Raw genomic sequence first — 11,414 nt, 5'->3', positions numbered from 1 at the left:
AAAACTTGTTAAAAAGGCTAAAAACCTGTTAAAACATGTTAGCAACATACCAATTCATGCTAGCAATGTGTTAATCATGCTATTAGCTTGCTAAAATGTTAGCAATGTGATTATTCATGACAACAATGTTCTAAATCATACTAGAAACATACGATCAACGTGTTAAAGCATGCTAATAACATGTTAATTAATGCTAACAATGTGTTAGCACATGCTAGTAACATGTTAATTTATCTTAACAACATGCTAATTCATGCTAGCAATGTGCTAATTCATGCTAATAATAATTCATGCTAGCAACATGCTAATTCGTTCTACCAACATAAAATAAAAACATGCTAGCAATGTGCCAATTCAAGCAATATGTTACATCTAGCTAGAAACATGCTAAAACGTGCTATAAACATGTAACAACTTACCAATTCATGCTAGCAATGTGCTAATCATGCTAGTAGCATGCTAAAAATGCTAGCAATGTAATAAATAATGCCAACAATGTGCTAAATCATACTAGAAACATTCTAGAACGTGTTAAAAATACAATGTGTTAAAACATGCAAATAATAATGTTAATTCATGTTAGCAATGTTTTTAAAACATGCTAGTAACATGATAATTAATGCTAACAATGTGTTAGCACATGCTAGTAACATGTTAGTTAATCTTAAAAACATGTTAATTCATGCTAGCAATGTGCTAAAAAATGCTAGCAACATGCTAATTCATGCTATTAGTGTACTAAAATCTGCAACAAACAAGCTAGCAAAACTTTCAGTAACTGTAACTTTCAGACATCGCTTTATCAAGCCAACATAAAAGTTTGCCCTAACGAACTTTACTTTCTAGTTAATCTTATTCTTCATACTCAAACTCTGTGAGGTCATGATCATTTCCCATCACACTTAATATCAGACAAATATTCTCTATTCAAGCATTTTTACCACTGAAAACAGTGCCTCTCTAATGCAACACAACACTGACAACAAAACAAAAGGTTACAAATAAACCATGAACATGGAAACACATTAAAATGACAACACTATTAGATTATATTCTTCTAAAATGAGTGTTTTGTGCAGATTAATGGCAAACAAGTAACCTCACTAATCTCTGTCAAGTTTTCACCAATGTAACAACATAACATGTTCATTAAGAATAAATCAACACCATAAAAGAAAGATAATATATTGCAAACAAATAAATAAATAAGTACATTTAGAGTCCTTTTTTATTTATGTAGAAGGTCTATGTCTGACTAGCAGCCCATGGATTAATTAAACAATGTACAATCATATATTTTTATCCGTTTATACACTTAAAATGCATATAATCAGCTCGAAAGGCACTTTAATATCTGTGTAGTGACGCCCTCTGCTGGATCACACTGGCACATGCGCAGTGACGCCCTCTGCTGGATCGCACTGGCACATGCGCAGTGACGCCCTCTGCTGGGTCACACTGGCACGCATCGCGCTCGCAACGTTTCACTTCAGTTTGTCAAATAAAAAACACGATGATTCTCATATATCATCAGTATGTTTTCATTACCGTTTCCTTTGAGGCTCGAAAGTGTTTGTGATGATCTTCCAGATGAGTTTGTTCAGTTCTGTGGACGCGTTTAGTCAGTGACGTACATTTGATTCGGTTCGTATCCTGGATTACTATCAGACGAATCTGTCAATAATTGGTTGAAAATAGACTGGTAAGTATTTTTTTCGTGTTGTTTATTATTTAGTAAACATATACAATTGGATGACATGCGTGAATTCTGTTGGTTTTATTAAAAATGTTCAAGTTCAGTGACTAATGGAAAGTTTTTCCGTGTGTGTGTGTGTGTGTGTGTGTGTGAGAGAGAGAGAGAGAGTGCGTGTGTGTGTGTGTGTGTGTGAGAGTTGAGAGAGAGTGCGTGTGTGTGTGTGTGTGTGTGTGTGTGTGTGTGTGTGTGTGTGTGTGAGAGAGAGTGATTGAGTGTGTGTGTGTGTGTGTGTGAGTGATTGAGAGTGTGTGTGTGTCAAGATGGGGCAAATTGTCACATTTATCTCAAGACGATGATTTCAGTTTTTAAATTTCGAACAGGTTTGATGTTTTATGTTTGTTTTATTAAAAATGTTCAAGTTCAGTGACTAATGGAAAGTTTATTCAGTTATTAATAGAAGCTAATAATGTGAAGTTAAACTGTGACATATGAGAGATTAATGATGTTTATATCAGTCTCCATCTCATTCAGCCTGTTCAACCTCTGTTTCAGGTCAAAGGTCGTGAACTATGGAGGCAGTCCTGAAGAGGCTTCAGACACTGACCTCAGATCAGCTGAGAGACCAGATCATCAGCGCTGGACTCAGGTGTGGCCCGGTAACCGCCACCACCCGGAGCATCTTCGAGAAGAAGTTGGCTCGAGCTCTTCTGGAGGGCAGTGATGTGGCCGTGGTGCATTCTGGGAGTCCAGATCCCGTCGAAGAGCCAATCAGCGAGACCGAAAACGGAGAGGAAAGGAATCATGACGCTCAAACGTCCACGGAAAGTCCATCTGTTTATTACGGCGTGTGTCCTCAGCCGGGCGACCCTTCGGTGGAAGATGGTCTGTGTTTAATCATCGTTCTTGTTTAAATAGTCTTGTTTTCAGGCTCTACTAGAACAGGTTTTCCTGCTTGAATGTTGATTATTCTCCTCATATTCTCCATTGTTGCGGCTCCTCTCTTCCCAGTCTGTCAGTAACGCTCTGTTTACTTCCTGTCTCTATGAAGCCCCTCCTTCTGAAAAGCACACTGTGCTCTGATTGGTCGGCTGGAGCGGTGTGTTGTGATTGGTTGAGCGCTTTAAGTGTGTTTGGGAAATGCCCCGCCCCTTCCCATAACCGCCAGTTTAACACACTACTAACTAACTCAACCAGGCCCCGCCCCTTTATTCTGCACATTAATTATTATAATGAGGAATATTGTGACGTGTTCGTTCCTGGAAGAAACTCAAGACTACAATGGAGGCGTTTCAGGGAGTTCAATTTAGTTTACGATCAATAATGAAAAAAATTTATAATTTCAGATTATTGTGTGACACTCGTTGTGATCATAGGGCTTCTATACTCATTGGTCACGCTGTGGATCCTACGTCTACTTTCAAGATTGTGAGGAGAACGTGATTGTGGTGTTACGCATGTCTTCCATCTCATCTCACGTTACGTCCTCTCGGCCAATCATAGTGGAGAATGACTCTCGCAAGGACAAGTTACGTCTTATTGGCCAATCATTGTGGAGAATGACTCTCGCGAGGACAAGTTACGTCTTCTCGGCCAATCATTGTGGAGAATGACTCTCGCGAGGACAAGTTACGTCTTCTTGGCCAATCATCGTGGAGAATGACTCTCGCGAGGACAAGTTACGTCTTCTCGGCCAATCATTGTGGAGAATGACTCTCGCGAGGACAAGTTACGTCTTCTCGGCCAATCATTGTGGAGAATGACTCTCGCGAGGACAAGTTACGTCTTCTCGGCCAATCATCGTGGAGAATGACTCTCGCGAGGACAAGTTACGTCTTCTCGGCCAATCATCGTGGAGAATGACTCTCGCGAGGACAAGTTACGTCTTCTCGGCCAATCATCGTGGAGAATGACTCTCGCGTGGACAAGTTACGTCTTCTCGGCCAATCATCGTGGAGAATGACTCTCGCGAGGACAAGTTACGTCTTCTCGGCCAATCATCGTGGAGAATGACTCTCGCGAGGACAAGTTACGTCTTCTCGGCCAATCATCGTGGAGAATGACTCTCGCGAGGACAAGTTACGTCTTCTCGGCCAATCATTGTGGAGAATGACTCTCGCGCGGACAAGTTACGTCTTCTCGGCCAATCATCGTGGAGAATGACTCTCGCGAGGACGAGTTACGTCTTCTCGGCCAATCATCGTGGAGAATGACTCTCACGAGGACAAGTTACGTCTTCTCGGCCAATCATCGTGGAGAATGACTCTCGCGAGGACAAGTTACGTCTTCTCGGCCAATCATCGTGGAGAATGACTCTCGCGAGGACAAGTTACGTCTTCTCGGCCAATCATCGTGGAGAATGACTCTCGCGAGGACAAGTTACGTCTTCTCGGCCAATCATCGTGGAGAATGACTCTCGCGAGGACAAGTTACGTCTTCTCGGCCAATCATCGTGGAGAATGACTCTCGAGAGGACAAGTTACGTCTTCTCGGCCAATCATCGTGGAGAATGAATCTCGCGAGGACAAGTTACGTCTTCTCGGCCAATCATCGTGGAGAATGACTCTCGCGAGGACAAGTTATGTCTTCTCGGCCAATCATCGTGGAGAATGACTCTCGCGAGGACAAGTTACGTCTTCTCGGCCAATCATCGTGGAGAATGACTCTCACGAGGACAAGTTATGTCTTCTCGGCCAATCATCGTGGAGAATGACTCTCGCGAGGACAAGTAACGTCTTCTCGGCCAATCATCGAGGAGAATGACTCTCGCGAGGACGAGTTAACGTTCCTGCCGTGGCGCTTAGGTCAGTTGTTTCCAAGCTGAGCTCGATAGTTTAGCAATAAAGTAATTTGCTGGTCATGTCTGGTAAAAGTTGTTGGTCTAGAAGATAAATAAATAGTTGTATTCTGTACATTTGACTCGTGTACGATAATTTTCTTCCAAATGCGCTAATTTTGAGCTTCTGGGATGATGCTAATCTGGCAATCTTGTCTCTAGAAGCCCCTCCTTCTGAAAAGCACACTGTGCTCTGATTGGTCGGCTGGATCAGTGTGTTGTGATTGGTCAAGTTTCAACCATCGACTGTAAAGATGGACGACGGCCCTTCACTCTCTTCCATTGGTGAACAGTGAAGCCGCCAAAGTCCTAATATGGCGCTGTCATCTTGTGCAGATTCGGGACCTGATTCTGCGCACTAGTGTGTGTATGAGTGTGTGTGTGTGTGTGTGTGAGTGAGAGTCAAGTTATCAAGCTCCCGCCCTCACTCTCGCAGAAACGGTTACTGCAAAGTGTACTGTGTGAAATAAACAGTTATGGACATGTAGAAATTAAAGTTGAAGCTCCAATCAACTCACGGAAATCCCCCAAAAGTCCATTAGTCCCTCAGTGACTTCGTTTAGAGGAGCTGTCAATCACAGCTGTCAATCATGACGTCACATTCACGTTTTATGGCATCAAATAACGAACTAAGACCAAAGTTATTTAAAAAAAAAAATCGAACACTTAGACTTACATCAGCTTGATAAAACTAACTAAAGTAACAGAAAACATTTTTGAAAGTGTTTTTATTTGAAGTGTAATTTGCTTGCTAGTTCATGTTAGTTGATACGTTAATGTCAATAAATGAGGCCTTATTGTAAAGTAGTGCTGGGTAACAATTAATCGCATGCAAAATAAAAGCTTGTGTTTACATAATGTGATGTAGAGGCTGAGGCAGTTAGATCCATTTGCAGAAGTTTATTAATACAGGTAACAAAAACGAGGAAAGCTGACATAAACTCAAACTGGCAATAGAAGAGAACTCAGGCAGGCATAAGTAGAATACTCAGGCTGGTGTTAGTAGAGGGGCAATCCAATATTCAGAGTGAAACACGGGCCAAGGTCAGGACAGGCAGCAAAGGTTCGAGAGTTCATGAAACAGTCCAGGTCAGATATCAAAGGTCCAGAGATAACAGAGAATAGTGCAACTAGCTGCGTTTACATGGACACTTATAATCGGATTGACGGCTCAATCGGACTAAAAAACCTTCATGTAAACACCTTAATCGATCCGATTGAGCTCGATCCGATTGAAATTTCGATCGGATTGAAAGGGGTGGTTTACTCCTTTTGTAATCCGATCGAGAGAACATGTAAACACTTGATCGGATTGAAAACCGAAACTGAAAGGACTGCGCATGTGCAATGACGTTAAATAAACGTAATGACGTATGACGCTCGGAACGAGCTGTTTTTCCTGTTGAATAAAGTGTCATATTAATAAGTTTCCCGTCATAAAATTCTCATTTCACTCGCGCGTCTGTTAGGTGAAGCAGGACAACGTCCCACCAGTCCTTGTTTTGGATTCTCATCCACAGACGTCTGGTTTTGGCCGCGGGGAGGGGCATTTTTATTGCGTGATCAATATAAGCAGCACGGCAAAACGGTTAATATGCTTTAAATTATGACCAGAGACGAATTAATATTACGTCTGCTGTTTAAAACAAATAAAGAACCAATAGAGGAGAATATTTATGCGCGAACAGCGGGAAACACTGTATATTCGTGCAGTGTGCGCATGTCAAAAAATCAGATCGGATTTGAAACTTGTGACATATAAACGCGCACATCAACCCGATTACTTTATTTATCATTCATGTAAACACATTGTGCTTGATGCTGTGATCAATACAGGCTCGCCGCTCGTGTACGCTGAGAAGACGAAGGCGCTGAAGGCCGTGATGAAGCTGAGAGGCGCTCGGTTCAAAGCCTTCGCTCGTAGAGAAGACGCTGAGAACTTCGCTAAAGGTGTGTGTGACGGAGGCGCGTCGCCACACACACCCTCTCCGGAGAAACCCGGCGCTGGGTCCGTCACTGGTGAGCGAACGTTCACATTACAGCTGCACGACTAATCATTAACAGATCGCAATCTTGATTCAAACTTATAATATAAAATATCTACATATATACATATGTCTTTACTTGGACAGTCTCCTCTGATAGCAGATCGCTGTAAACTGTAATATGGACTCGTGCATTTTCTGTAAAGCTGCTTTGAAATGATGTGTATTGTGAAAAGCGCTATACAAATAAATGTGAATTGAATTGAATTGAATATATATATATATATAAAATACTGAAATATTTAGATCTGATCCCAGAGAGAGCCGTTTTCATGTATAGGTATTGAACAGCTTTACAAACTGTCTTTTTAACACACAGTATCAGCATTATTTCTGTCTTACAATAAATCAGATTATCACAGAAGTACTGGGATTAAAGCTTACAGTTCAGATATAAACACTGAGGTCTACGGTAGCGTACAAAATAACGTATTTGTATAAAATAGAGTAAACCACTTTTTGAAAGAAGCTTGATTCTTAAAATAACAATTTGTATCATTTACATCATTACACCAGTAGGTGGCGACAAGTCACTGTTAAAACATGTATTTGTCATTGAATCATTCACTCAAGAGATTCGTTCAAAAATGCTGATTCATCCAGTAATGAAGCAAGTGAAGTCTTTATGAGTGAGTCATTGAATCATTCACTCATGAGATTCGTTCAGAAACGCTGATTCATCCAGTAATGAAGCAAGTGAAGTCTTTAGGAGTGAGTCATTGAATCATTCACTCAAGAGATTCTTTCAGAAACGCTGATTCATCCAGTATGAAACAAGTGAAGTCTTAATGAGTGAGTCAGTGAATCATTCATTCAAGAGATTCCTTCAGAAACGCTGATTCATCCAGTAATGAAACAAGTGAAGTCTTAATGAGTGAGTCAGTGAATCATTTATTCAAGAGATTCGTTCAGAAATGCTGATTCATCCAGTAATGAAGCAAGTGAAGTCTTAATGAGTGAGTCATTGAATCATTCATTCAAGAGATTCGTTCAAAAACGCTGATTCATCCAGTAATGAAACAAGTGAAGTCTTTATGAGTGAGTCGTTGAATCATTCATTCAAGAGATTTGTTCAAAAAACGCTGATTCATCCAGTAATGAAGCAAGTGAAGTCTTTATGAGAGAGTCATTGAATCATTCACTCAAGAGATTCGTTCAAAAACGCTGATTCATCCAGTAATGAAACAAGTGAAGTCTTTATGAGTGAGTCAGTGAATCATTCATTCAAGAGATACGTTCAGAAACGCTGATTCATCCAGTAATGAAACAAGTGAAGTCTTAATGAGTGAGTCAGTGAATCATTCCCTCAAGAGATTCGTTCAGAAATGCTGATTCATCCAGTAATGAAGCAAGTGAAGTCTTTATGAGTGAGTCATTGAATATTTCACTCAAGAGATTCGTTCAGAAACGCTGATTCATCTAGTAATGAAACAAGTGAAGTCTTAATGAGTGAGTCAGTGAATCATTCACTCAAGAGATTCGTTCAGAAACGCTGATTCATCCAGTAATGAAACAAGTGAAGTCTTAATGAGTGAGTCAGTGAATCATTCACTCAAGAGATTCGTTCAGAAACGCTGATTCATCCAGTAATGAAACAAGTGAAGTCTTAATGAGTGAGTCAGTGAATCATTCATTCAAGAGATTCGTTCAAAAACGCTGATTCATCCAGTAATGAAACAAGTGAAGTCTTAATGAGTGAGTCAGTGAATCATTTATTCAAGAGATTCGTTCAGAAATGCTGATTCATCCAGTAATGAAACAAGTGAAGTCTTAATGAGTGAGTCATTGAATCATTCATTCAAGAGATTTGTTCAAAAACGCTGATTCATCCAGTAATGAAACAAGTGAAGTCTTAATGAGTGAGTCAGTGAATCATTCATTCAAGAGATTCGTTCAAAAACGCTGATTCATCCAGTAATGAAACAAGTGAAGTCTTAATGAGTGAGTCATTGAATCATTCATTCAAGAGATTTGTTCAAAAATGCTGATTCATCCAGTAATGAAACAAGTGAAGTCTTTATGAGTGAGTCATTGAATCATTCATTCAAGAGATTTGTTCAAAAATGCTGATTCATCCAGTAATGAAACTAGTGAAGTCTTTATGAGTGAGTCATTGAATCATTCACTCAAGAGATTTGTTCAAAAACGCTGATTCATCCAGTAATGAAACAAGTGAAGTCTTAATGAGTAAGTCATTGAATCATTCACTCAAGAGATTTGTTCAGAAACGCTGATTCATCCAGTAATGAAACAAGTGAAGTCTTAATGAGTGAGTCAGTGAATCATTCATTCAAGAGATTCCTTCAAAAATGCTGATTCATCCAGTAATGAAGCAAGTGAAGTCTTTATGAGTGAGTCATTGAATCATTCATTCAAGAGATTCGTTCAAAAACGCTGATTCATCCAGTAATGAAACAAGTGAAGTCTTAGGCTGCGTTCCAAACCGCATACTTCCCTACTATATAGTATGGGAAAAAGAGTAGGCGAGCGAAAAAGTATGTATGAATCCAAAAGAGTAGGCGAGAATTACCTGGGTGACGTACTAATTATCGCGAGATTCGGACTTAAGTGCGTTCGAATATGCCTACTTTCCTACTATATAGTAGGCGAAAACAGTACGTGAAGGAAGCAGTACGTTCGAAACGTCAGTATTCATAAAAGAGTAGGCGAGAAGTTCCCGGATGGCTTACTGCTTCAGCGCAGATTTTCGAGTGCTCGTCCGATGGATACTGTGGATACTCATCTATCCCAGGAGGCCACGCGAGAGGATACGTCATTATCAAACATCACGGAGATCAGCGACGCGGGGGGTTTCAAATGTGAGTAAACACGGTTCCTTGTGTTTAAATCGTATGTGTTAAACTACTATAGAGTAAACGTTTTAAATGTTGAAGGTGTAAAGGAGTTAGACAGTATAGTATAGTTGTGATTTTGCAGTAAAAACATGTTTTATTATGTATAGCTAACAGGGGAGCTCCAGTAAGCACACGTAACGTTCCGTCTCTCAAGTTGATTTAACGTTACATTATACATCTTGACTTAAACACGCTTATTTAAATATCTGATGTCTATTTACATCTGAAAGGAAAATATTGTATAAGTATTGCAGATGAGCACATCACAACATATAATAGACATCGGAGTGATGTAACGTGTGCTATTATGTAGGATAATTCACTGTTGTCAACACTGTTTACATTAGACAAATGTGCTGTAAATAAGGCAAATAAACAAATCTATAAAGTAACTAAACATGTTATATATTTTATTTGTCCTTTATTACTGTTGATAAATTGAGGAACATTTAAGTTGGATAAAAAGTGAGTGAACACATCAGCTACAACCTCAGCATGTAGGCTAGTATTGAGCAGATAAATCACCCCATTTTTGTAACTTTTAATAAATAAATCAAATTACATTGTGCTGTTAAAATGACTGCTTTTGTATAATGTTTGTGTATTTTTGTAGGATCTGAAATGTCAGGAGACTGGTGTGAGCACTGAGGATGAGGAGCCCAGAGCTGAATCCTGGAAACGCTGCCATGGATGCGACGCTCCATCTCTCCACCGGCCCTTATGAGTCCCTCCATCTCTCCATCTGCCCTTATTGCCTCAGATTGTGAAGCACAACAACAAGCTCCGGCACGCTCACCTCTGGTGAATTTATCAGAATAAAGCCGCATAATGGGAAACGCTGTGTTGAGATGGCAGTAGGATGTGGGGTTCAGTAAATACATGCTTGTAGTTTGAATAAAGCTTTGTTTCATGTGTTGTTGACTTGTATATGCATTTGTTTATTGTGATGGGTACTTTTTTTTGTTCTTTTACTCATTTATTCATGTTTCTTATTGTTGTCAGTATATACAATATAATTATTTAATTAATGTATGCATTAATTCATTGCTTGACTGACAATTTCACTGCATTTATCTAGTGTGTATTAATGCATAACTATGTCATATGACAAAACAAATTAATTTTCTCCAAAGGAGAGATCTTCGAGCAGCTGCCCAACGTCTCCTTAGTGCAGACATTACAAACGCCGAGGAAAACTGTTCTAGGTTGTGCTGTCGAGTTATTGATGTTATGAAGTGTTAGTGCACCTGTCACTCATATAAACTTATTACATACAAGATCATGGAAAGATAGTTGTATCTAACAATGAACAATCATAATGACAAAACAGAAAACATAAAGATCATTGGTTTGTGTACATCATAATATGATATTTATGCACAGTAAAAAAAACAATAACAAGGCTAAATATCTTTAAATAGTTTTTCATAATAAATGAAAAAAATAGTTTTTTGTTATAAGTCTGAGGGATGAAACGAGAGGTAAATTCATCAAGAAAAAGATGAAAACTTAAAGGAGAAACTTTTTGGGTATAAAATAAAGAAATTAACAACATATTCAAGAGATGACGATTTTGGGGTTTCTTAATAAAAAAAAATATATCGTTAAGGATAAAACTGTGGGTCACATTAGTAGGGTTTAAAATAGGCCTATAACAACTTAAATCAACCCTAAATGTATTCACAAAATAAATTGGCAGCTGTTTCTTCAACAATACCACAAAATGAGCAAGTTAAATCAATATCGAGATATTTACAGATAGATGAATTAAACGTGTCGTTCATATCTTTTAAGTTGTTGCGCTTGTGATAACGCGTCGTAGGTCACATGATAACGTCAACATGGCAGATGATATCCGGATCGCATTCATACTCAACGAGATTTGGCTATAAAGTACCTACTCTTTTAGCGCTCGTTAAGTAAGTACTTATTGAAATTAAGTACCTACTCATTGAGTATGCGGTTTGGAACGCAGCCTTAATGAG

General features: G+C 39.2%; 1 protein-coding gene across 1 annotated transcript in view; it reads left to right on the top strand.

Moving 5' to 3' along the window:
• The first annotated feature begins 1,489 nt into the window (after window positions 1–1,489).
• The window catches only part of LOC130075928 (ankyrin repeat and LEM domain-containing protein 2), a 41,917-nt gene continuing 31,992 nt past the window's right edge, over window positions 1,490–11,414 (top strand). Inside the window, exons 1-3 of the mRNA XM_056240761.1 lie at window positions 1,490–1,702; window positions 2,249–2,578; window positions 6,366–6,548. Of these exons, the coding sequence (XP_056096736.1) occupies window positions 2,266–2,578; window positions 6,366–6,548 (496 nt within the window). The 5' untranslated portion in view covers window positions 1,490–1,702; window positions 2,249–2,265. The remainder of the gene's footprint in view (window positions 1,703–2,248; window positions 2,579–6,365; window positions 6,549–11,414) is intronic.

Source organism: Rhinichthys klamathensis, unplaced genomic scaffold, assembly GCF_029890125.1.
Source record: "Rhinichthys klamathensis goyatoka isolate OS25496 unplaced genomic scaffold, OSU_Roscu_1.1 h1tg000611l_1, whole genome shotgun sequence".
NCBI lineage: Eukaryota > Metazoa > Chordata > Actinopteri > Cypriniformes > Leuciscidae > Rhinichthys > Rhinichthys klamathensis.
The sequence above is the reverse complement of the archived record's forward strand: the minus strand, read 5'-3'. Positions and strand labels throughout refer to the sequence as shown.